At 43.6% G+C, this 26,763-nt stretch overlaps 1 protein-coding gene across 1 annotated transcript in view; it reads left to right on the top strand.

Annotated features, from left to right (window-relative positions):
* Positions 1–26,763, top strand: part of SMC6 (structural maintenance of chromosomes 6) — a 1,850,548-nt gene that overhangs the window by 1,806,297 nt on the left and 17,488 nt on the right. The window contains exon 26 of the mRNA XM_044068538.1: positions 11,342–11,439. Coding sequence (XP_043924473.1) covers positions 11,342–11,439 — 98 coding nt within the window. The remainder of the gene's footprint in view (positions 1–11,341; positions 11,440–26,763) is intronic.

The following is a 26,763-nucleotide window of genomic DNA, read 5'->3' as shown; positions in this document are numbered from 1 at the left end:
TCGGCTCCTACCTCGGGCTCAGATCCCAGTGCTTCGGTGCTGGGGAAATCACCTGTTTCTTCGGATCCAGGGGTTTCCTCTCATCGGAGCCGGGGGGGCTTTTGATGCTATGAGGAGAGTATTGTCCCCTTGGGCTCCCACATCATCAGAACTGGTAACCTCCTCCCCCAAAGCACCTGTGTCTACCTCTGCTTCACTGGTCTTTCAAAAGCGTAGAGACCCAGAGCCTCAGGTCACCTCATTGGGTGAGCCCTGCTCTTCCGAGACCTCATCAGAAGCTCCCACTGAGGAGGTTCCCAGAAAGTAACTTTGCAAGAGAAAGCATCTGGACTTCTCGCAGGAATCCATCACGTCAGATACTGACTTAGATGAGTCAGTATCTGACGTGACGGATACTGACTTGGATGAGTCAGAAGGGTCCCCACGGTCCCCCTATGCTGATGTCTTGGAAATTCTCAAACAGGGGTGGCTGGAAGCCCATTAACCCTACTGATGATGAGTCAGTTCTCCTGAAGGCTTTCGGGTCTCAACCCTCCACCTCTTGGGTGTCTCCTCCTTTTGATGAGCTGATGGAACTCATCTCTCGAAAGGCATGGGTGTCCCCGGATACCATGGAATCTGTCCCTCGGAGGCCTAACAAATTTATGACTTCCCCCAGGACAAGGCTTTATACTCCTGAACTTATTTACAGAGTTTTAATGTAATCTTAAGTGATCTTCACCAACTTGTCTGCCATAAAGGAGTTTCCAAATGAAATTGTCAACGTTTGTAACAGATTTTAAAGAATTTGTCAGTATATGTAATTTGCTCTTAATTTTTGTTGTATGTGGAGCTTTTCTCCCTGGGCCTCTACTGAAAAAGGACCTGTGTCCAGTCAGACTTTCCCGGTAAACAAATGTAAAATAAACAATAAATAAATAAAACCACTTCTTCCTAGTCCAAAGTGTCTAAGCACAGACCAAGAATGCATCCAAATGCACTGGGCCATGGTAATTATATCTAAAAGCAACACTCAACAAAAAAACAATAGGCTGTCTGAATCTTCTGTACTAAAGCTGTAGGTTATGTAGCTTGAACTGCTGTTTTGCTAAACAAGTGCAAGATCCTGCTGTAACTTGAACTGTTTTTTTTTCTACTTCTTTTCTGGTTGATTTTCAAATTTATTATTTGCTACCATCCAGGCAATGTAATTAAAATTCGATAACGGAATGATCCGATGGTGTCTGTTTTTATCTGATTCAACCTTTGGGTTGTCAGATCCGACTTTAGCACCATTTTTGAAGTTTACAGATCAAGGGCTCTGTCTCTCCCTGACCCATAATTCCTCAACTCTTCCTAGTATCTCGTATCGCAGACCGGGTCTGACCAATACATCTATACATATTCATGTAATTCATGTTTGCGCATATATATATATATATATATATATATATGTGTGTGTGTGTCTGTGTGTGTGTATGTATGGATTCACTTCTGATGCTCAAAATACTGAAATATCGAATTTCAGTATCTTGAGACCGGAAGAACGAAACTCCACAACCACCGAATCCCAAAATACGGATACTCAAAACACCGAACCCTCCCCGACATAAAAATACACAAAACAAAAAACATAAAAAATTAAATAAGACACACTACTCCACATTTAAGCAGGGGGGCAAGCCCCCCTGCACCCTCCACACCCTCCCTACTTATATATATACCAACTCTCAGGTCGTACTAACACAACAGACACACACCTACCTCTATGAGCCCTACACTGACATTATACACACACCACACATGTAAAACAGCTACCACACTCAACACCTGTACACACACACACACACACACACACCCCTCACCCACCTGGCCTAAACTGCACCTAGAACATCCAAAAATATAACAAAAACACATCCCTACCCTAAATCCTTAACTACTGCACACTTACCTGCATCTCCAAACATAACTGCACACTGACCACCATCTTCAACACTCACACACCACTGTGTCTTAAAAGACACAGAACACTATATACACACACACTGGGAAATGCTTACCACACATTCGACAATCTCAGATTCGACAAAAATGCAGTTTTGACAAACCTGCACTTTCGCTGTTCCAGTCTCGAGATACTGAAATTTGATATTTAAGTTTTTCGAGCATCAGAAGTGAGAGAGAGTGTTCTACATGAAATACAGAGTGAACTGGCACCACAGCTGTGTGCCATTTTCAATCACAGCCTCACCTCAGGTTTTGTCCGAATGGTGCACTGCTACAGTCATCCCTCTCCACAAAGGAGGAGCGACTACAGACCCTGGGAACTATCGCCCCATTAGCCTGACGAGTCTTGATATGCAAAGCTATAGAGCGCATCATCATGGACCTAATAAACAAGGATATAGGGAATCTCCAAACTGTGGATCCCACACAGTTTGGTTTTGTGAAGGGTAGATCATGCCTGCTCAACCTGGTCTACTTGTTTGAGTCAGTCACCAGAGCTGTGGATGAGGGAAAGGTGGTTCATACAGCCTACCTTGATCTGGCCAAGGCCTTTGATACCATTCCCCACTCAGGAATCATAGAAAAACTCACTAAGCTAGGCATCAACCCCTATGTCACTAAGGTGAGTTGCAAACTGGCTCACCGAACCCACTGTGTGAAAGTAGCTGACTCCAAGTCAGACTGCCAACCAGTCACGAGTGGAGTCCCACAGATTTCGGTCCTAGGTCTCTCCTGTTTGGTATCTACTTCTCTGAAGTCCAGGCCAACATGAAGGGACTCTGGCTGACAAAGTTTGCAGACAGTTGCAAGTTGGGAGCTATTATTAACTCCCCAAGTGATGTTGACATTCTGCAGAAAGGCCTCACTGAGACCAACGACTGTTGTCAGATCCCTGGCCTTTAGCTCAGTGCCAAAAAATGTGTCGTCATCCCCTTTGGGAAAAACTCTGTTCCCAAGAATTACCACATCAGTGGTAGGCCACTGAACAGAGAAGGCATTATAAGAGATCTGGGAACACAGGTTGACAGCAACTTCTCTTTTGACCACCACATTGCCAGTCTGGTCAGAAAGTCCTTCTATGTGGCACATCTCATTACTAAGGGTTTTGCATCCAGGAAGAAAGAGGTCATTGTCTCCCTCTACTCCTCCCTCATTAGGCCAATTGATTACAATGCCCCATTTGGCATTTACCTCACTAGACACCTGCAACAACTGGAGAGGCCGCAAAAGTAACTTACAAAGATGATCCCAGGCCTTAAACAGTTGTCCTATATAGACAGACTTACAAAACTCCAACTTTTTAGCAGTGTGTTCGAACTGCTAAATCTAAAGAAATCCCTCCACACCACACGTTCCAAAGACCTCAACCTTATTACCACAATCAACAGAACATGCTGGAGTGACAGGTTCATAACCCAGAGACTGCCCATGTTATGGAATAGACTTCCTATACATGTCAAACAAAGCACCTCACTGGCCTTCTTCAAAAGAAATCTTGATGAGTGGATGGTGTGACTTTTGGGGAGAGATGGGCGAAGGCTGCCAGCCTAGTCAAATAGAATTTGATACATAATTCTATCAACTGTATAAATAAATGTAAAATACAGGCTTGTGTTTTTAAATGTAAGAAAGCACTGTAAAATGTGAACTTCAAGATTGTTGCAACATTGCCATCTGCTGTAAGGAAAACCAAGCCAAGTATTTCAAATGTGTCTTTTTAAGTTGAAAAGATCTCCCACATCTGCGCTTGTTTCTCATCTTTCCTGTAACTAACCTACTGGAAAGCACTAGAAAGCCTTAAACTGATTTCTAGCTTAAAAGAGAGACTTTGGAGTAATTGAGTATCAGTTTTCTGTATTTTCTTGCTGTACTGTACTGATTTTTCCAGCACTTATTTTGATTTAAAAGCTTTTTTCACATATTGTACTTATTTGACTGCCTGCACTTTTAAAAAGTTTTTTGTTTAACTGTTGTAGGCTACACACTAAACTGCGATAGCCTTTTCTGATCGCTTGTAGTCGTTTAAAGTTGTTTTAAGTGTACTTTTTACTGTTTTTGCCTTATCTTTTCAAAATAAATAAATTTTCTTGTTTCCTGCCTTTCTAAGCTAGTATAGTCCAGTTTTCAGGCTAGTGCTGAATTTAGCGCTGTGTTACAAGTTTCTGAGTTGCCCATACCTTACTTGGATATTGGGAAGTTTGTCTGTTCACCTGTGAGAGGGGGAAACTTTGAGCAGCCGTCTGTCCCTGGAGGAGTGGTTCCAGCCCAGAAGTTAGTAATTTAAAAACCGTGTTTGCACGGTTTTGTATGCCGGGCAGCACTGGTTAGCTAGGATTAAATTATCCCACTAAGTCTCCTCTTTAGTTTTTCACTTGAAACTAGTCTAACTCTCAACCTAAGCACTCAAAAAGCATCCTACAGTCCAGCACTTGCTCAGATCTAATAGCAAGCACTAATATACCCCGACACTTGACTGCCCAGCAGGGCAAAGCTCTTTATCCACCCCTCACCAACCAAGCGACTAAGCAGCTCACCCTACTATTCAGGCATGACCAAAGGACAACTTCAGGTGTACTCTCCAGTCCAGCTGGTGAATCTGAGTATCCTGAGGCAATGTTACAACTGCCTCATGTACACAGACAGCCCTCTCCTCCTACGCACAAAACATTAACATATGCGAGAAATGCAGTTATACAGCCAAACTGGAGGCTAAGGTCTCTCCACCCAAGACTGGAACAGGCAGTCATGAGGAGAAGGTTAACACTTGCACCATGCCTCCAGCCTCACATAGACCTACTAAACCAGCACTGGCAAAAAATACATATAAATACACAAAATCATACTCGGAGGCTCTAAATCAAAACCTGCAAAAGCATCAGAGAGCTCCAAAGCAGACACCCACAAAACCTGCACCTCCCATCACAAACCAGACAACACATAAAACACAAAATCAGTGTGCCACACAATCACAGCCGTTAAGGCGAAATAACATACCTAACACACTAGTAATAGGTGACTCAATAGTCAGGCACACTGATGCCTTACTCACTAGGCTGGGCAAGGAGAAGGTTACTGTTAGCTGCCTATCGGGAGCCAGAATCCGCCACATAACGCAAGCACTTAGTAAACAAGTACAAATATGACTCTGTCATTGTTCATGTTGATGTGAATGACCTGAGATGTACCTCCCTGGACTACATGAAAAAGAGACATGGAAGAGCTCTCTGATCATGTAGCCCAGGCGGGTATGACCCTGAGTGGCATCCTGCCCTCACCAAGAATGATACCTCAGTATAAAGAAAAAATTATCAATTTCAACAATTGGCTAAGCTTCTGGTGTCATTCAAAGGGGATCCAGTGTCTGTCAGCCTGGGATGACATGCTCGACAAGCTGCGTTGCTTCACAAGAGGCGGCTTGCACCTGTCACCCCTTGGCTTTCGAATACTGGCCAAGGCTCTTGCTGCCCCCATAGTGCCTTTTTTAGGCAAGGCTCAAAATTCAAACCCACCACCGTAAACAGCACAAGTAAAAAAATGAGGGTTATGCTACTCAACACCAGGAGTTTAAATCTCAAAATGCATGCGCTCGAAGCACTCCTAAGTATGGAGAACGTCGGCATCTGTGCAGTAACTGAAACCTGGTTCAAGGCTCCAGAGAGCACTCCAGCACTACTAGGCTACAACTCATACCACACATTTCGGCCACAGAACACGGACCGAAACACAAAAGCAGGGGGTGTATCCATATTCATCAAGGATAGTCACACCTCCAGGTTAGTGGCGCAGCATGATACCTCTGAGATCATCCATGTACAACTAACATCGGGCAAATCTGTAATGCAAATTGTGACCTGCTACAGATCACCCTCCATGACCCTGGACCACCACTCCACCTTTCTGGAGACACTGGAAAACATGAAGGTCCTACCGAACACCCTGATATTGGGCGATTTCAATTACCCTACTATTGACTGGGAAAACTACTTGAGTACAAACTCCCAGGCTCAGCGCTTCCTGGAATTTATCAACTCAAATGCCCTGGATCAGCTGGTAAACTCCTGTACCAGAGGCCACATCATATTGGACCTGGTCATCACCAACATGGGTGACAGGTGTTCTGTACCGGAGGTCAACCCATCACTGATTAGATCAGACCATAAACTTATCACCCTGGATGTCCACACCCCACCACCACCCCCAACCAAGGAAATCACAGTGAAAAACTTTTCTAAAGCAAACTTCACCTTACCTAAGGCAGAGGTGGTAAGTTTCACAGCCCCCACACTAAAGGATAACACTGCCTAAGATGCAGAATCCTTTACATTTGCACTCTATGAACACCTACAAGAATGCATGGATCGTGCCATCCCTAGCAAGACCAAGACTCACTCCTCTAAGAGAAGGAAACCAGTCTGGTGGACCCCTGCCATAAACAGGTTATACAATAGAAGAAGGAAACTAGTTCAGAAAAAAAGCAAATCCCAAGAAGGAAAGACATCCCTGATCAGTATCAATAAGAAACTAAGGTCCCTCATAAAATCATCCAAGGCTAACTTCAAAAGAAAAATAGCCAAGGATTTGAAAGATAACCACAAAGCCTTCTTTAGCTATGTCAATAATCTAAGTGGGAACTCACAGATATGCTCTGAGCTAGTGCAAAATAGCACAAAATATACTGAACCTACTGATATTGCCAACATCCTGGCAGACAGATTCAGTGCAAACTTCACTTCCCTCTCACCTTCAAAAGGGCCCACAACAGTACCGGAAAAGTGTTGTGTCCCAGAAATTACAGAAGCACAGGTGAAAACGGCCCTTTCAAAAGCCAAAAACACAGCATCACTGGGGCCAACTTGTGTCCCAGGCTGTGTCTTGCACGAACTACAGAACGAAATAACCCCCCACCTAAACACGCTGTTCAACCTCAGCCTCTCCACAGGCTACGTGCCCATAGAATGGCACACAGCAACGGTTATTCCCCTCCACAATGGTAGCCTGACTAGCCTGGTCTGCAAGGCTATGGAGCGCATCATCATGGAACTCATTAACAAAGACATTGGGAACCTCCAAACACTTGACCCGACCAGTTCGGCTTTGTTAAGGGCAGATCATGCCTACTAAACCTGGGTGACTTCTTCGAGACAGTCACCAAGGCCATAGACGAGGGAAAGGTGGTTCACACAGCCTACCTTGATCTCGGCAAGGCGTTCAACACCATTCCTCACTCGGGTATTGTAGAAAAACTCACCAGCCTGAACATAAACCCCTACGTTACAAGATGGGTTGCCAACTGGCTTACAGACAGAACTCACACGGTAAGAATAGCAGGGTCCAGGTCCGACTCTAAACCAGTCACAAGTGGTGTCCCGCAAGGTGCAGTTCTGGGACCCCTACTGTTCGGCATATATTTCTCAGAAGTACAGGCAAACACAGGAGGACTATGGCTAACAAGGTTCGCCGATGACTGCAAACTGGGAGTCATAATTGACTCTCCGGCTGACACAGACATCCTTCAAGAAGGCCTTACTGAGACTGACACCTGGTGTCAAAGTCATGGGCCTCAAGCCAAATGCCAAAAAATTCATAGTCGTCCCGTTTGGGAAAAACAAAACACCCACAAATTACCACATAGACGCCAGCCCCCTTAATACAGAAGAGGTAATAAGAGATCTGGGGACCCAGGTAGATAGTAATCTCTCCTTTGACAATCATATTGCCAAAGTAGTTAGGAAATCCTTCTATGTGGCCCATCTAATTACTAAGGGGTTCGCATCTAGAAATAAAGAGGTTATAGTGCCCCTCTACTCGTCACTCATCAGACCCATCATAGAGTACAATGCCCCATTTGGGATGTACCTCACAAGACACTTCCAACAGCTCTCAAGACCACAAAAGCACCTCACCAAGAGGATTACTGGCCTCAAACACATGTCCTATGCTCCCGACTGAAAAAACTCCAGCTGTACTCAGTGGCATATCGCTTACTCAGAGGTGATCTCTGCCTGACTTACAAAGCCATGTCCAACGCAGAATTGATGGACATGCTCCACCTAAAGAAATCCAAGTCACTGTGAGCCACACGCTCTAGTGAGCTAAACCTCGCCACAACAATAAATAGAACATACTGGAGGGATAGATTCCTGTCACAGAGACTCCCCATGCTTTGGAACAAAATTCCTAACTATATTAGGCAGAGCCCCTCACTAACACTCTTCAAGAGAAGCCTTGACGAGTGGATGGGTAACAGAAAATACACCCCTGGGATCACTTCATTGGCTCTGCTTGACAGAGGCTCAGTTAATTAATCAGTGGGGTGGCAAAAGCCGACACACTCTGGCTAGGCTTAAAAATGCCCTTGGGCAGATAGCCTAGTATCTACCTATGAACCTATAAGATCTTATGAATCTCTTTAATGTTTTACAATTCGGCTCCAGTGCAGCTGGATGAAGGTTTCATGCCCATTGTTTTAAGGCTAAATTGTATGACCAGAATTTAGATGTGGAAGGTGCTTTATTGCTCTAGTTTCTGCTAGACTGTATATGTGAAATGCCTTGTATTGTTGTTGTAAGTTCCTGAGTAGGTGTTAGATTGCTAAATAATGCAGTTTGTGGCCTGAGAACTCAGACCAGGTGTTAAGATGATACAATATGAATACTGGGAAAATCTAAGTGTCACAAATGATGTAATTTGGGGAGGGCCTTAGAGACATGTTTGTTAGTAATGTTTTAAATACTATTTCTCACAAGAGACTGGGAACATTTTGATCTTGGATATCCACTTATCAGCACTCTGCCTTGTGCTCACATGCAAGTTCTAGCACTGTGATTTCTTGTAGGAATAGTTAAAGCTAGTAAAGATTAATTAGGTATTTTTCTTTGAAATCAGACCTGTCCTACTGTAATATTTTAAGTTTCTGTGTGATCTCTGAACTCTTAGATATCTCTGTGGTGTAGTTGTTTTGTCTTGTGTTTAAATGATTTATTATTAAATATTTTTAAAACCTTCTACCTGTGGCTGTTTTGTGTAGAGATAAGCTCTAGAGTACATTGCATATTTATAGAGGTTATTGTACTAGGCCACTCTAAAGTAGCCTTGACTGCTGGTCGTACTACCATTGGATAATAATATTGCATAGTAATGATTTGACACCCTTTTAAGGGCCTTTTAGTAGTTGATAGTAATTTAATTACTACCGTGTAGTCTGGGTAAAGGGGCACAGTTGGAGAATCTGTGTCAGCCTTTCCCAGGAGTGTCTGTGAAGTTGTATCAATACTTATCACAAAGTGTGTGTGTGTTGTGTCAGCTACTTGGCAGGGACACAAAGCACTGGTTGGACAGAGAGGGTACTGGAGGTTTTAGCTTGCCCGGTTAGACTGAGACCTGGACCCTATAGCTGTGCCAGTGGGGAGTCTTATTGGGGACCTGGTGAGCAAGGGAGCAACCAACCCCAGACTGACTGTGATCTCTGTGTGCACTTAAGGGAAATTGTACTTTACTATGTGTATTAGTTATCCTTTCCTCTTCTAGGAGACGACCTCCCTGGTGGGTATCACTCCAGTGGCTCTACTTGACAGAGGCACTGGAAACTAATGTTGGTTGGCACGATGCCAGGGTAATCCTATGGGCTAGGCTTGTAAAGGTTCCAGGGCCATTAGCTTAGAACACACCTATGGACAAGGAAGCTGCCTACATATGCAGCAGCAGTGAGTGATACTGGTACTGCAAAAAGAGAAGACCTTGATAAAAAAAAATATCAAATATAAGAGTGGGGCAGAATGTTTATTTTAACAGTTAGATTGCTTGGAATGCATTTGTAAAACCATTAGGTTTCAAAGTGTCTCAAATGTAGCAGTAATTCATATAGTAAATTAAACATTTTAGATGCAAAACCTGAATGTTTCTATTAGCTGCCTGTTTTGTGACTGAATGTGATCAAAAAAGTGACTTAGCACTATAGAGTTCCTTCATAATTATTGACATAAGTATGCAACCTAAAAACAGATTTTACAGTTTAGAACTGATAATATTCAGAGACATGATATTGAAATATATTTAAAAAGAAAATGTGATATAGTACTTGAAGGAAAAATATATTAATGATTGTGATATAAAGGACAGGGGTATGGGAGACTTGGCTGAAGGAAAAATATATTAATGGCTGTGATATAAAGAACAGGGATATGGGAGACTTGGCTTACACTAAGGTTTAAAGATTGATTTTTATGCCATCTATCAGATGTTATTATTAGTGATGAATGCTTATATTTTGAAATCAGCCTGAATTATTTTCTTGAGAATTTTCTCATTTACTGGCTGAGTGCTAAAACAATGGAAAACAATATTGTGCAGAATGTGGGGAAAAGGGTACAACAAGATAAAAAATTGTTGCTGTGCAAAAACCGTGTGGAAAAAAACCAGGCATGTAATAGTTTGTACGACTGTAGTGGGGAAAGATTTAGGAGAAACTGATTTTCAGAAAAATGGGTATGCTGTGAGTGAGATAGCTTGAAGGTGACAGAAAACCTACTCGCACTAATACCAGGCATGAATTTGTGGGTACTCATTCTTTTCTGATGAAATTCAAATAAGTAAATACACTCACAACAATGCAAATATGTTATTTTCCCTTTTCTTACACTGTGGTAGATGTTTAGCTGTAGATACATTTTATACTGTCAGTTACAGCATCTAGAAGCTCAGAAATGCATTTTACTAATGAAATTAGGATATTGACCATTTACCCCCACCGCGCGTGCACGCACACAAAACGTGCCTAGAAAAGAGGGACTTTTTTGATCAACAAAACGTATAATATAGAAAAACATGTTTTGTATTCGATTACTACAGGTAGCATCTTTATTATTCTTTGTAAATGACTCTTAAAACTGCTGTTTCCCCATGAAGTGTGTAATATTTTGGCTGTTATTCAATTTGCCTTTGAATGCTGGTATCCCACAATTCCACCGGAGTTGGGGGGGGGGGGCATTACCTGATTATGCAAGCACATTTTATGTTAATCAGCTTACAGATTTTTGGCCAGTTGTACCTACTTTTCATGGGCCTTTGTCCAGAATTTTGATGTTTCCAGGTTGAGAGATATGTGTAACAGTTATCTTGAACAGTCTGTGAAATTTGAATTTCCAAAAACAATGAGAAACTTCAATACATTGGGTAGATGGGTAGACATAAAATGTTGGTAGGAGTTGGAGAGGATTAGTCTTTGGATTAGTTCCAATTACATCTTATGTATGTGGGAGGAAAATGGGCATATTAAATGCTCATGTAGTAGTTTCCCTTCATCATTCATATTTCTATGAACTGAGATGCATATTGTCTTTTTCTTTTCTTTGCACAGGACATGGTCAATCGAAGAATTTCTATGGACATGATGCTGAGAGTGGCAGAGTCACAGCGATACCGTCAGTTTATTCTTCTTACACCACAGAGTATGAGGTAGGGGCATACATGGTTATTTTGACTTTGTTGCATTGTTGTAACTCTCACCAACTTTTCTGCTCATGCATGTGCCCACAACCAGTTTACTACTGGAAAAGTATCCTAGCCAGGATTTCCAGAATTTCAGGCTTGTTTTGCAGGGATGCTTTAAAACACTGCCACATGCACACGTGTGGCTGATCTTTTTAAGCTACTGATGTTTTGCTTATTTCTTGCACTTTTTCTCTATTTGTCATGTTTTCCTGTTCAGTAGTTCTCATATTAGTAATATGAAGAGAGTTCATGATGCAGGAGTTGATTGCAGTTTTGAATTGCATGCAGTTAAAATGAAAACTGGAAAGGCATGCTGGGTAGTCAGCATAAGGATTAGACATGTGCCACTGGTAACATAGCTAGCAGGGTAAACAGTATGTGTCACGTTGGCCCTAAAAGATTTCAAGCAAGGGTCATGGGGGCATGAAATATTGCAGGCATTATGGACTGATGTACCGTTTAGAAGGAAGTGATTTGTGGGTCTGACAAATAAAGGAGTTTGTGGAACAAAGTAGTCTTATTTGTGTGATGCCTTGGGATAAATGTGAACGTGGTCTTAATAACTGTCACTTACACAGGTAACTTTAGAGTTAAATAACAGAGATGTATGGTTATAGAGTGGATATAAAAAGTATACACACCCCTGTTAAAATACCAGGTTTTTGTGATAAAAAAAAATGAGACCACAATAAATCATTTCAAAACTTTTCCTACCTTTAATGTGACCTATCACCTGTACAATTCAATTGAAAAACAAACAAATCTGTTAGGGGAAAAATATAAAAAAAGTACACAAAGCTGGTTGCATAAGTGGGCACACCTTTAAACTAATACTTTGTTGAAGCACCTTTTTATTTAATTACAGCATTCAGTCTTCTTGGATAGGAGTCTTATCAGCATGGCACATCTTGAATTGGCAATATTTGCCCACTCTTCCATGCAAAAGCGCTCCAAATCTGTCAGATTGCAAGGCATCTCTTGTGCACAGCCCTCTTCAGGTTACCCCACAGATTTTCTATTGGATTTAGGTCTGGACTGTGGCTGGGCCATTCCAAAGCTTTAATTTTATTCTGGTGAAGCCATTCTTTTGTTGATTTGGATGTATGCTTTGGGTCATTGTTGTGTTGAAAGGTGAAATTCCTCATCATCTTCAGCTTTCTAGCAGATGCCTGAAGGTTTTAGACCAAAAGTGACTGGTATTTGGAGCTGTTTATAATTCCGTCCACCTTGACTAAAGCCCCAATTCCAGCTGAAGAAAAGCAACCCTAAAGCATGATAATGCCATCACCATGCTTTACCCTAGGGATGGTGTTCTTTTGGTGATGCAAAGTTTTGTTTTTGCACCAAACATACCTGCTGGAATTGTGCCAAAAGGTTCAGCCTTGGTCTCATCAGACCATAACACATTTTCACAAATGCTTTTGGGAGATTTGATGTATTGTTTTGAAAAGTTTAGCCAGGCCTGGATGTTTTTCTGTGCAAGAAAAGGCTTCCGTCTTGCAACCCTAACCCATAGTCCAGACATATGGAGAATACAGGAGATTGTTGTCACATGTAGTACACACCCAGTACTTGCCAGAAGTTACTGCAGCTCCTTCAGTGTTGCTGTAGGTCTCTTGGCAGCCTACCTGACCAGTTATCGTCTTGTCTTTTCATCAATTTTGGAGGGACGTTCAGTTGTTTGCAACGTCACTGTCATCCCATATTTTCTCCACTTTTTGATGACTGTCTTCACTGTGTTCCATGGTATATCCAATCCTGAGGAAATTGTTTTGTACCCTTCTCCTGACTGATACCTTTCAACAGTGACATCCCTTTGATGCTTTGTAAGCTCTCTGCAAACCATGGCTTTTGCTGTAGCAGGCAACTGAGTAAATGTCAGGAAAATCCTACTAGGACAGCTGTACTTTATTTGGGGTTAATCAGAGTCTCTTTAATTGATGGCAGATGTGTAGCCAAGAAGACTGAATGCTGTAATTAAATCAAAAGGTGCTTCAACAGAGTATTAGTTTAAGAGTGTGCACACACAACAATGTATTACTTTAAGGGTGTGCACACTTATGCAACCAGTGTATTGTATGTTTTTTTTTTTTTATATATTTTTCCCCCCAAACAGATTTGTTTTTCAATTGAATTGTACAGGTCACATTAAAGGTGGGGCAAGTTTTGAAATGATTTATTGTGGTCTCATTTTTTTTTATATCACAAAAACTTGGTATTTTAACAGGGGTGTGTACACTTTTTATATCCACTGTATATAGTTATATGGATGCATGAGAGATGATATAGCAAGGAGATTAATGGCAGAATGGATTTGCATGGTGACAGTCTGAGTGATATTGAGGACAATGGTTTGTTTTACTAAATGTATCAAGGAGGTTTTGAGGTCTTGCTGAGCAAGTTTTTCTAAAAATGGGAATGATGCGTGGGTATGTGTGGTATACAAACCTTCTGTGGCAAGGGAAAAGGTTGATATATTAGGGAAAAAGTCAACAGTGAAGGAGGATTGCTGTTTGTCAGAAAAAGAGTGGGACATTTGTGCATCTGCTCATTCACAGGGCATTGATGTTCTTCGTGTTTCACTGTTGCAGTCATCACATTTGGATTATCTGCCTGCAGGTAGCTCTCAGCCGGCCTGAATACCAGAGTCTTCGGATTTCTGCTTCGGATGCTGCTGCTTCTTCCATGAAGTCAGGTCATCAGAGGTATAAAACATGCAGCCGACACCATTACATCAGTCTTTCTTGCTGTGCGGTGCCAGAAGCAGCTCGCAAGTTCCAGTCAGCCGTCTCGTGAAATTTTCGTTTTCAAGGTTCAGACCTGAAGTCTTCAAAAAGATAAGTACCCCATTGGGGATCCTTTTTTTCTTGTCCTAACCAGTGTCAGAAAAAATTAACAATTGTCTTGCCTGTGGAAAGCAAATACCTCAGAGATTTTCATTCTTACTGTGTCACCTGTTTAGGCCCAGACCACGACGTCCCTCGCTGTCGGTTTTGTGCCTTGTTCAACACCCGAACTATTCATCGTCGGGCTATTTTTTTAGCTAAATATTTTCATTCTCTATCTCCGTACTCCGAAATGGCTTTGTTAAGCCACCTGAATACCGATCTTCTGAAAAAAAAAACATAAGGATAAAGACAGAGAGAGACCGCATAGGTCCAAAACTGCTGACGACACTTCAATTAAGCTAGTCGCCAATCCACCGGTACTCCGTGAGGTGCTTTTGCAGCCCCTGATACCCTCTACTACAGATTCGCAGGCCTCTACTGAGACCCATTCGGAGTCCGGTATGCCGCGAGATGCTTCTTTGACTATGGAACCTGCGGATGTCTCTACCTTGGATGGGTCAGGAGCCACTGTGCAAGCACCGGCTTCTGAGGGTCTATTCAGGCCTACCGATTTTTATATTAAACTGACTTCTTTTCAAGCTAAGAATAGCAAATTCCTCAGGCCTAAAGCTCGCACTACGCCTAGAAAACAAACGACTAAACCACATTCTCAGGCCCATATGCCTTAAAAACAAATGATTAGAATGGCTGAAGACCTTGTTACCTTAATTAGGGGAAGCCAGCCTTCCCCCTCTAAGAGACCTAGAACTGATTTTCCTTCTGATTCTTCTGACCAGGAATCTGATATCTCTGTTCCTTCTGACTACCAGGATTTACCCGTATCTACTTATGAGGATTCCATTCCCTCTGCTTTCCCTCCAGAAGATTTTTCTTTTGGTGAAACCTTGCATACACTTAGGGAGACTTAAGGAATTTTTACTCCTGCCTCAACACAGGCCTCTAGCTATCCCTCTTGTTCTGGAGGTTGTAGATGATGTTTTCTTGGAATCCATCATTACCCCAGACACTTTGCCTCCAGCTCCCAGGAAACCTGACAGGTACTAAAGAGTACCTGACTCTCACAAATTCCTCTTCAAGAATCCTACTGCAGATCCATTGACCATTTCCCAAGGGCCAAAAGGCATTAAGGCTACTACTGCCAAAAATCCTACCCCCTCTGATAGGGACTCTAGAGCTTTAGACAGATGGGGTAAGAAGGTATACACTTCTGCTACTTTGGCCATTTAGGGCTTTAAATTGCCAGTTTCATATGTTAAAATATCAGCAGCATATTATGGGACTGCTTAAACAGAAAATGATGTTGATTCCTGACTGTGCTGAACACACAGATTTGCAAGAGCTAATGCATTCTGCTGTATGTTGGTAAACATACTTTGCAATATGGTTTTGATGCTTTAGAAGCATCTTGTAGGGCTGCTGTCACTGGGTCTGTACTTAGAAGGCATGCTTGGTTTAAGGAACAAAACTTGCCAAATCATGTTAAAGCTAAATTACTGGATGCACCCTTAAACCAAGACCGCTTTTTTGGCAACAAAGCAGAAGAAGTCCTCAAAAGGATGGAGGAAAAAGCTAAATCTATGCAAACTGTTAAAGATTTCTTACAAGTACAGCCTTCTATATTCAGTAAGTATTGACCTTCAAAGAACTGGTCTTTTCCAGTCCCTTCCAGGCCTTCTCAGTCCCAACCCAGGAACAGCAGACCACCAAAACGTCAGTCTCAGGCTATCCACAGATCTAAGCAGTGGGGGGGGCTCCCACTTCCAAAGCAGGGAGGAGTAGTAAGCCACCCCCCTATGGAAAAACAGCACAATGACTTATCCTTAACTCTTCCAAGCCCTGCTCATCTACTTGCTCCATTAGGAGGAAAGCTTGCCCTGCATGCAAAAAACTGGGAACTCATTACCCAGGACAAATGGGTTTTAAACATAATTTCCCTAGGATACAGATTCCACTTCCACTCACTCCCAACCCCAAGTGGATGGCCAGACCTCCCCCCAAATCAGTGGACAGAGGCCCCAAAAAAGTGCTCTCTCTCCTCAATATCAGCGTTATTCAACCTGTCCCAGCAGAACAAAGGGGATAAGGTTTTTATTCAAGACTGCTCCTGGTTCCCAGAAAAGAAATCTCCTGGCGTCCTATCCTGGACCTGTCTTTTCTCAACACCTTTCTGGTGTTTGCCAAATTCTAAATGCTAACTCTTCAACAGCTTCTTCCTGTGCTAACCAAGGATGTCTGGCTGGCAACCCTAGAATTAAAAGAAGCTTACCTGCACATCCCAATAAGGGAATCCTGCAGACAATACCTACATTTCAGGGTGGGCTCCATCCACTATCAGATCTTCGTGTTTCACTGTTGCAGTCATCACATTTGGGGTTTTCTATATGCAGGTAGCCCTCAGCCGGCTTGAATGCCAGAGTTTTTGATTCCTGCGTCGGATGCTGTCTCTTCTTCCATGACGTCAGGTCATCAGGGGTATAAAACATGCAGCCGATGCCATTACATCAGTTTTTCTTGCCGTGCCGTGCCGGAAGCTGTTCGCAAGTGCCAGTCGGCCAACTCCTGAAATTTTCATTTTCGACTTTCAGAACCGAAGTCTTCAAAAAAGGTAAGTACCCCGTTGGGGGTTCCTTTCTCTTGCTCTTAACCGATGTCTGTAAAAGTTAACAATCGTCTCACCTGTGGAAAGCAAATACCTTCTAAAGATTTTAATTCGTACTGCATTCTTTGCTTAGGCCCAGACCACAACGTCGCTTGCTGTCGGTTTTGTGCCTTGTTCAACCACCAGACTATTCGTCATCTGGCTATATTTGCAGCAATTTATTTTGGTACTCTGTATAACTATCCAGAAATGGCTTTGGTAAGCCATCCGACTACCGATATTCTGAAAAACATAAGGATAAAGACAGAGACGGACCGCATAAGTCCAAAACTGCCGATGATGCTTCTGTTAAGCTACTCGCCAGTCCGCCAGTACTCAGTGTGGCGCTTTCGCAGCCCCTGATACCCACTACCTCAGATTTGCAGGCCTCTACTGAGACCCATTTGGAGTCTGGTATGCCGCGAGATGCTTCTTCGACTATGGAACCTGTGGATGTCTCTACCTTGGATGGGTCCGGAGCCACTGTGGAGGCACCAGCTTCTGAGGGTATATTCAGGTCTACAGACTTGCATTTTAAACCAACGCCATCTTCTTCATCCAGGCCTAAAACCCAACCCACGACTAGAAAATCGACATCCAAACTGCATGCTCAGGCCCATATGCCTAAAAAACAAATGTTTAGAATGGCTGAAGACCTTATTACCTTAATTAGGGAAGCCAGCCTTCCCCCTCTAAGTGACCTAGGACTGATTTTCCTTCTGATTCTCCTGATCAAGAATCTGATAGTTCTGTTTCTTCTGATTACCAGGATTTGCTCTTATCTACCTGTGAGGATTCTGATGCAGAGGATTCCATTCCCTCTGCTTCCCCTCCAGAAGATTTTTCTTTTGGTGAAACCTTGCACATTCTTAGGGAGCATTTCCACTGGGAAAGCCAGGATTACTCTGACTCCAAAAAGAGGCTTAGGGAATTCTTACTCCTCCCTCAACACAGGCCTTTAGCTATCCCTTCTGTTCTGGACATTGTAGATGATGCTTTCTTGGAATCTAGCATTTCCCCAGACACTTTACCTCCAGCTCCCAGAAAACCTGACAGGTATTACACAGTACCTGACTCTCACAAGTTCCTCTTCAAGAATCCTACTGTGGACCCAGAGCCCATTTCTCATGGACCAAAGGGCATTAAGGCTACTGCTGCCAAAACCCTACCCCTTCTGATAGAGATTCTAGAGCCTTGGACAGATGGGGTAAGAAGGTATATACTTCTGCTGCTTTGGCCATTAGGGCTTTAAAGTGCCAGTTTCATATGCTAAAGTACCAGCAGCCTATTATGGGATTGCTTAAACAAAAAATGATGTTGATTCCTGACTGTGCAGAACACAAAATTACAGGATTTAATGCATTCTGCAGAACAAGTTGGTAAACATACTTTGCAATGTGGTTTTGACTCTTTAGAAGCATCTTGCAGGGCTGCTGTCAATGGGTCTGTACTTAGAAGACATGCTTGGCTTAAGGAGCAAAATTTGCCTTATCATGTTAAAGCTTAATTACTGGATGCTTCCTTAAACCAAGACTGCTCGTTTGGCAACAAAGCAGAAGTCCTCAAAAAGATGGAGCAAAAAGCTAAATCTATGCAAACTGTTAAAGATCTCCTGCAAGTACAGCCTCCCAGATTTAGTAGGCATTGGCCTTCAAAGAAATGGTCCTTTTCAGCCTCTTCCAGGCCTTCTCAGTCCAAACTCAGGAACAGCAGACCACCTAGGTTACAGTCTCAGGCTACACACAGGCCTAAGCAGTGGGGGGCTCCCACTTCCAAAGCAGGGAGTAGTAAGACACCCCCCTACGGAAAAATGGCACAGTGACTTGACCTTAACCCTTCCAAGCCCTGCTCAACTACCTGGTCCCTAAGGAGGAAAACTCATCCTACATGCAAAAAACTGGCAACTCATTACCCAGGACAAATGGGTTTTGAATATAGTTTCCCAATGATACAGATTCCACTTCCACACCCTACCAACCCCAAAAGATTGGCCAGACCTACCCCCAATCAGTGGGCAGAGGCTCTACAGCAGGTTCTCTCTCTTCTAAGTATCAGGGCTTTTCATCCTGTCCCAGCAGAAGAAAGGGGACAAGGTTTTTATTCAAGACTTTTCCTGGTACCCAGAAAAGACAGCTCCTGGCATCCTATCCTGGACTTCTCTATTCTAAACACCTTTTTGGTAATCCCAAAATTCAAAATGCTAGCACTTCAACAGCTGCTTCCTATGCTAGGCAAAGATGCCTAGTTGGCAACCTTAAACGTAAAGGAAGCTTACCTGCACATTCCAGTAAGGGAATCTTGCAGGAAATACCTACGCTTCAGGGCAGGCTCCATGCACTATCCGTTCTTTGCACTTCCCTTTGGCTTAGCTTCTGCACCCAGGGTATTCGCAATGAGTCTAGCTCCAGCCATTGCATTTTGCAGGGAGAGATATATTCAGATATAGCCATACTTAGACGATTGTCTGATTCAGGCAGAAAGCCAGGACTTGCTATTAAAACATCTGGCATTCGTAAAGAAACTTCTAACCTCACTGGGGTACACCATAAACAGAAAGAAATCTCATCTAGTACCCTGCCAACAAATTGTATTCCTGGGAGCAAGCTTGAACGCAACTTCCCAGATGGCTTTCCTCACTCCAGAGAAAGTTTATTTGACAACCTACTTCAAACTACTGACCACAAAGACCCAGCTATCTGCAAGGAAAATTCTGCAAGCCCTGGGGTTCAGGGCCTCTTGCATTTTACTAATTCCATATGGCAAGACTGCATATGAAGAAACTACAATGGTATCGAAAAAGCCTATGGTGTCAACATTCTCAGGACCTGGAATCAATGATTCCTATCATTCCTTGTGTAAAGACAGAGTTCCTTTGGTGGGCAGAGGCCTGCTACCACAACAAGGGGCTCCCTTTCACTCTACCCCCTGCCGCTCAAACCCTAACAACAGAACCATCAGACTATGCATGGGGGGGCTGACTTGGCAGGGCAGTGCATTCAGGGCAAATGGAACCCGAGACAGATGCACCTGCATATCAACCAAAAAGAAATGTTAGCTGTACAGAATTCCCTGACAGCCTTCAAAGACCACATTCTTCCAGGATAATTATTGGTAAAGACAGACAGCACCACCGTTATGTGGTATATAAACAAGCAGGGGAGAACCCACTCGTACCCTCTCTGCAGACTAGCCATAGCTCTGTGGAACACAGCCTTGAGCTACCAAGTGCACCTACAGGCTCAATTCCTGCCAGGCAAGCTAAATTCTCTGACAGACGGCCTAAACAGAAATCTCATGGACACACACAAATGGAAACTGGAACCAAAGATATTCAAACTCTTGAGGAATAAATGGGGGACACCAGAGGTAGACCTGTTTGCCTCCCCTCATAACTACCAATTGAACAAATGCTGCACCAGAACTCCCCACAGCCAAACTTGGAAAGTAGATTCCCTGTCCTTTACCTGGAAAAGCCTCTCAATTTATGCCTTTCCCCCCTCTGTCTGTCCTCTCGAAGGGCCTACTAAAGATAAAACAGGACAAGCCAAGGACAATGCTAATTGCCCCAGACTAGCCACACCAGCACTGGTACCCTCTGTTGCCCAGTCTGACAGGGCTGCAACCATGGCTCCTGCCTCAGAATCCTTCTCTGCTGTCCCATTAGGTGGGCCAGATTCTGCACCCTCAGCTTCAAACCCTGAACCTTGCAGCCTGGCTAATTCCCTGAGCTCACCTCTAGCAACCCTCAGTAAGCAGGTGCTGGATGTCATTCCTGAGGCAAGGAGGCCTATTACTAGAAAATCCTATTAAGAAAAGTGGAAAAAGATACTGTTCCTGGAGCCAGGCTCAGGCGATTGGCACAACGGTGTCCAGCTTACCTCATATTCTAGATTACTTAACAGAAATGCTCCACAAGGGCCTATCTTTCTTTTCAATTAAGATTCATGCCTCTGCCATTTCAGCACATTATAATACTGAGCCATCCCTCTTCTCTCATCCCCTGCTAAAACAATTCCTTAGAGGGGCCAAAAATTTAAAAACCCCCAGGAGGGCTCCCACTCCAGCCTTGGACCTTAACTTTGTATTGGAAAAACTCACTCTTCCCCCTCTTTGAACCAGCTGCTACAGCAGAGTTGAAATTCCTTTCTTGGAAAACAGCCTTACTTCTAGCCATCACTTCAGCAAGAAGAGTGTCTGAACTGCAGGCCCTCGTGGCAGTGCAACCCTTCATTATCTTCCATGCGGACAGGGTTTTCCTCAGAATTAATCCATCCTTTATGCCCAATGTGGTGTCTATTGTGGCTCTAAACCATTCCATTCATTTGCCTACTTTTTTTCCCTAATCCTCAAAATAAGGGGGAAAGGATACTGCATTCTCTGGATGTGCACAGACAGCTCAGAATTTATTTGGACAGAACTAAGCCTCTCAGAAAATCTGACCAACTGCTAGTTAGGTTTGCTGCAGGGGCAGAGGGGAAGGTAATTTCAAAGCAAACCATTTCCAAATGGATAGCACATTGCATTACTTTCTGCTACAAACACCATGGAAAACCTACCCCACAGGGGATAAGAACACATTCCACCAGGGCTGCTTCTACCTCTACTGTATTCCTCAGAGGAGTCCCTACCAGGGACATCCTGGAAGCTGCAACCTGGAGCTCTGTACATACCTTCACCAAGCATTACCACCTGCCTATCTTTTCTAAATCCAGAGCTGGATTTTCCACACCAGTCTTACGGGGCCTGATTGCTAGCCCTAATGCTCTTTAACTACCTCCGCCCTTCCTTAGCTTTGGGAATCAACCCAAATGTGATTACTGCAGCAGTGAAACACGAAGAACATAGTACAGTTGTGTACACTTACCATAAATGTAGATGTTCTTGTGTATTCACTCTTGCAGTCCTGGTTACCCTCCCTCCAGCCCCCTGACTTCTCTTGACCTTTACCTTTCATTCTTGTTTGGCATGAATTATGTCATGTGTATTTGCTTTTTGCTGGGGGTGTTCCAAACCATATAATTGCGCCCTGTTGTGGGGGAACTTGACATCTGGGGCAAGAAAACCTGATGTAATGGCGTCGGCTGCACGTTTTATATCCCTGACTACCTGACGTCATGGAAGAAGCGACAGCATCCGATGCAGAAATCTGAAGACTCTGGTATTCAGGCCGGCTGAGGGCTACCTGCAAGCAGATAACCCAAGTGTGATGACTGCAACAGTGAATACACTCAAACATGTACATTTATGGTAAGTGTACGCAACTGTACTTTGTCTTGAAAGGATCAGGAAGAGGCATCTTGTTTCTTGGAAATGTAATAACCAGAAAGGAGACAAATATGTTGGACATGGCAGAAAAGAATAAGTATATACTCTAGATATAAGGGGTCTATATTATAAGTTTGAAGTTTGAAACCTTCGAATCTCATATGATCGACATCATATGAGAGAAGTTTTCAAACATCGAACGTTTCAAAAGAGATCGCCGTAGGGAATGTTTCCCTTCATTTCAATGTAGTGCGATCTTGGAGTTGGTATATTTAAGTAGTTGGGGGTGTGGGGGTGCACTGGGGCTTGCCCCCCCTGCATAGAGCATTCAGGTAGATGTTCTTCATCTCACATTGCTGCAGTCCTTACTTATGGGTAGTCCGCTGTCCTCTGTCGGCCCGAATACCAAAGTATTAGGCTGACGTCGGTCATGGGCGCACAGCCCTGACATCAGAGCGTCAGGGTATAAAAGCGCATGACCGACGTCATATCCTCAGTCTTTTTTGCCGCATGGTCCGATGCAGAAGCAGCGTTGCAAGTGCCGTTCGGCTTTCTGAAATTTTTCGTTTTCGGAGTTTCAGACATACCAAGTTGGGCTAAGTACCCCGTTGGGGAGCATTTTTGTTTTTTCTTGCCTCAGTTGTTTACCGGATGTCAGAAAAAGTGAATAATTGTATTTCTTGTGGGAAGCAGATACCGCATAGGGATTACCACTCGCTTTGTATCCCTTGCTTGGGACCGGAGCACGACGTAGTTGGGTGTCGGTTTTGTGCTAGGTTTAATAAGCGCACTATTAAGAGAAGGCTAGATTGCGCTAGGTTAGTTTTTGGCAAACGGTGTAATTATAATATGCCGTCGGATCCTCCGACGCCCGCTTCCACGAAGAAGCGTAAAGACAAATCTGTAAAGCCTAGACAGGATGATTCGTCCATTTCGGACGCCGGTCCTTCAGAGACTGCAGTGGAACAGGTGGATCCGGCTGAAGTTTCTGTTGAGTCTCAGGGGGAAACCTTGATTTTACAGGATGTGGCATCACAGGAGTCAGGTCAGGCTGAAGGGGCCTCTCAGGTTACTATTCTCCCTTCTTTGCCTAAGGGGGTTAGGCCTTCTGCTACTGTTTCTAGGGCTCTTTCTAAGGGCAGGACTGTTTTGCCTTCTTCTGGAGTTAGTTCTGGTTCTTCAGGGTCTGTACCTAAGAAGCATATGCTTAAAATGGCAGAAGACTTGATTTCTTTAATTAGAGGTTCCATGCCCCCTCCTGATAAGAGGCCCAGGGTAGAGCCAGAGTTGGAAATTTTGGAGCAGGCCTCAGATGATTCTGAGTCTTCTGCTGAGGATATTCAAGATTTTCCTCCTTATTCGGATTCTGATGCAGAGGATTCTACTCCTTCTGCTTCCCCTCCAGAGGATTTTTCATTTTCAGAAACCTTACACTCTATGAGGGAACATTTTAAGTGGGAAGGACAGGATTACTCAGATTCCAGAAAGAGGCTTAGAGAGTTCTTGTTTCTACCACAGCACAGACCCTTGGCTATTCCTCCTGTTTTGGATGTTGTTCAGGATGTTTTTTCGGAGGCCTCATTTAATCCAGATTCTATGCCTCCTGCACCAGTTAAACCGGACAGGTATTATAGGGTACCTGAGGCTCATAAATACCTATATAAGAGTCCTAGGGCGGACCCAGAAACTATTAGTCAGGGGCCTAAGGGTGTTAGGGCTTCTGTTGTAAAGAATCCGGTTCCTCTAGATAAGGAAGCTAGAGCTTTGGACAGATGGGGTAAGAAGGTGTACACCTCTTCTACTTTGGCAATGAGGGCTTTAAATTGCCAGTTTCATATGTTGAAATATCAGAATTTCCTCCTTTCTCAGCTAAAATCTAAAGTGGATGCTTTGGCGGAGGGCATAGAGTGTAAAGAATTGCAAGATTTGGTGCATGTTTCTGAACAGGTGGGGAAACATTCTTTGCAGTGTGGCTTTGATGCTTTGCAGGCTTCTTCTAGAGTGGCTGCCACTGGTTCAGTTCTTCGTAGGCATGCCTGGCTTAAGGATCAGAATTTATCTGAACATGTTAAGTCTAGAATTCTGGATGCCCTTTACAGTCCGAAGTGTTGTTTGGTCCTCCTGTGGAGTCTGTTTTGAAGAAAATGGAGGACAAGGCTAAGTCTATGCAGACTGTTAAAGATTTTTTGCAGGTTCAACCTCCTAAGTTTAGTAGAAATTGGCCTGCTAAGGGGTGGACGTACCCTTCTTCTGATTCCCAGTCTAGGGGTAGATCTAGGCGTGGTAGGGGCAGAGCTCAGAGTACCTTTAGGCCTAGAACCTGGAGTTCGCCTGCTCAATCTGCTGGTGAGGGTAGGGGCCAGTCCTTTTGTAAACAGGCCCAATGACCTGCATTTTCAGCTGCCAGATTCTTCTTGCCTGGCAGCTCCTTTGGGAGGAAAGCTAGCTCTCTTCAAGCAAAATTGTTTTTTAGTCACCCAAGACAAATGGGTGTTGGACATTATAAACAAAGGTTACAAGTTTTATTTCCATACATTGCCTCCTTTCAAAGGTATGCCAGACATTCCTCCTCGGCAAAGGATGGAGGCTCACAAACAGATTTCATTACTTCTTCACATGGGAGCCATACAGCCAGTACCTCCTTCAGAAGTGGGTCTAGGGTTTTATTCCCGCCTGTTTCTAGTACCAAAGAAAGGGAACACGTGGAGACCGATTTTGGATTTATCTCTCAACACTTATTTGGACATTCCAAAGTTCAAAATGTTGACATTACAACAGCTTTTGCCTCTGCTGGGAAAAGATCACTGGATGGTAACTCTGGATCTAAAAGAGGCTTATCTTCATGTTCCTATCAGGCCCAGTTGCAGGAAGTACCTGCGTTTTCGAGCTGGAAATTTACATTATCAGTTCTCTGCATTGCCCTTTGGCTTATCTACTGCGCCCAGAGTGTTCACAAAGGTTCTGGCTCCAGTGATAGCCTTTTTCAGGATGGAAGGAATACAAATTTATCCTTACTTGGACGATTGCCTGATTATTGCACAAGACAAGGACAAGCTTCTTCAGCATCTACGGTATGTGATGGTAGTGTTAAGATGCCTAGGGTATTCTGTGAATGAAACAAAGTCCAGTCTAGTACCCTCTCAGGACATGTGCTTTCTGGGTGTGAGACTGAATACAGCTTCCCAGATGGCCTTTTGACCCCGGACAAACAGAAAAGTCTTTCACTTTATTTCCATCAAATGTCTCTACAGTCCAGGCTGACTGCAAGGACAGTCCTTCAAGCCTTGGGGTTCATGGCATCTTGTATTCTGGTGCTTCCCAATGCCAAATTGCATATGAGGAAGCTTCAATGGTATCTCAAAAATCTATGGACACAACACTGCCAGGATCTAGACACTGTCATTCAAATGATACCTTGCATTCAGAAGGAATTTTTGTGGTGGGCTCAGGAATGTCACCTAAACAAGGGACTCTCTGTGACCCGACCAGAGGCGAGTCAGATTCTAACGACGGATGCCTCGGACAAGGCTTGGGAGCACACCTCAATGGGAAATGGGTGCAAGACACGTGGCCTGCCAGACTTCAACATTTGCATATCAACTTGAAGGAGATGTTAGCAGTACAATTTGCATTAATGGCTTTCAAGGATTTACTTCACCCAGGGCAGGTGTTGATTCTAACAGACAACACAACTGTCATGTGGTACATCAACAAGCAAGGGGGAACTCATTTGTACCCTCTTTGCAGACAAGCGATGATTTTGTGGGAGACAGCTCTCAGTTACAACCTCAATCTTCAGGCAAGATTTCTACCAGGAGCACAGAACTCCTTAGCAGATGTATTGAGCAGACAAATAGTGGATCCTCACGAGTGGAAATTGGATCCTCAGGTATTTCAAAAGTTGACAGTGTCATGGGGAACTCCAGACATAGATCTGTTCGCTTCTCCACTAAATTACCAGTTGCCAAAGTTTTGCACAAAAGGGTTCCATCCCACAGCTTGGAAGGTGGACGCTCTGTCATTCAGTTGGGACAATCTTCATGTATATGCCTTTCCACCTCTACCTCTTCTGCCCAAGGTTCTCTTGAAGGCCAGACAAGACAAGCCATCCATGATCCTGATAGCACCGGATTGGCCTCGACAACACTGGTACCCACTACTGAGGAGTTTGGTCCGAGAGCCTCCATGGCCTCTGCCTTTGATTCCACACCTTTTGTCTCAGGAGGGCAATCACTTTCTCAACGTCAGAATTCAGTCTCTGCATCTAACAGCCTGGCATATTCTGTTTTAGATTCTGGAGGTTCTCAGCTTCCACAACGAGTTTTGAATGTTATTTTGGAGGCCAGGAGGCCTAGTACAAGGAAAGTTTATGCTCATAAATGGAGGAGATTTTTTATTTGGAGCAAAGGGAAGGACTTTGATGTTTCCAAACCTAATTTGAGTGCTTCCTTACAATATCTTACTGAGTTATTAGACAAAGGTTTGTCCTTCTCCTCCATAAAGGTTCATGCTGCAGCCATTTCGGCTAATTATGAC

Source organism: Protopterus annectens, chromosome 1.part0, assembly GCF_019279795.1.
Source record: "Protopterus annectens isolate FY-2018-M chromosome 1.part0, PAN1.0, whole genome shotgun sequence".
NCBI classification, from domain to species: Eukaryota; Metazoa; Chordata; order Ceratodontiformes; family Protopteridae; genus Protopterus; species Protopterus annectens.
Note: the sequence above shows the minus strand (reverse complement) of the source record. Positions and strands in the feature narration are given on the sequence as shown.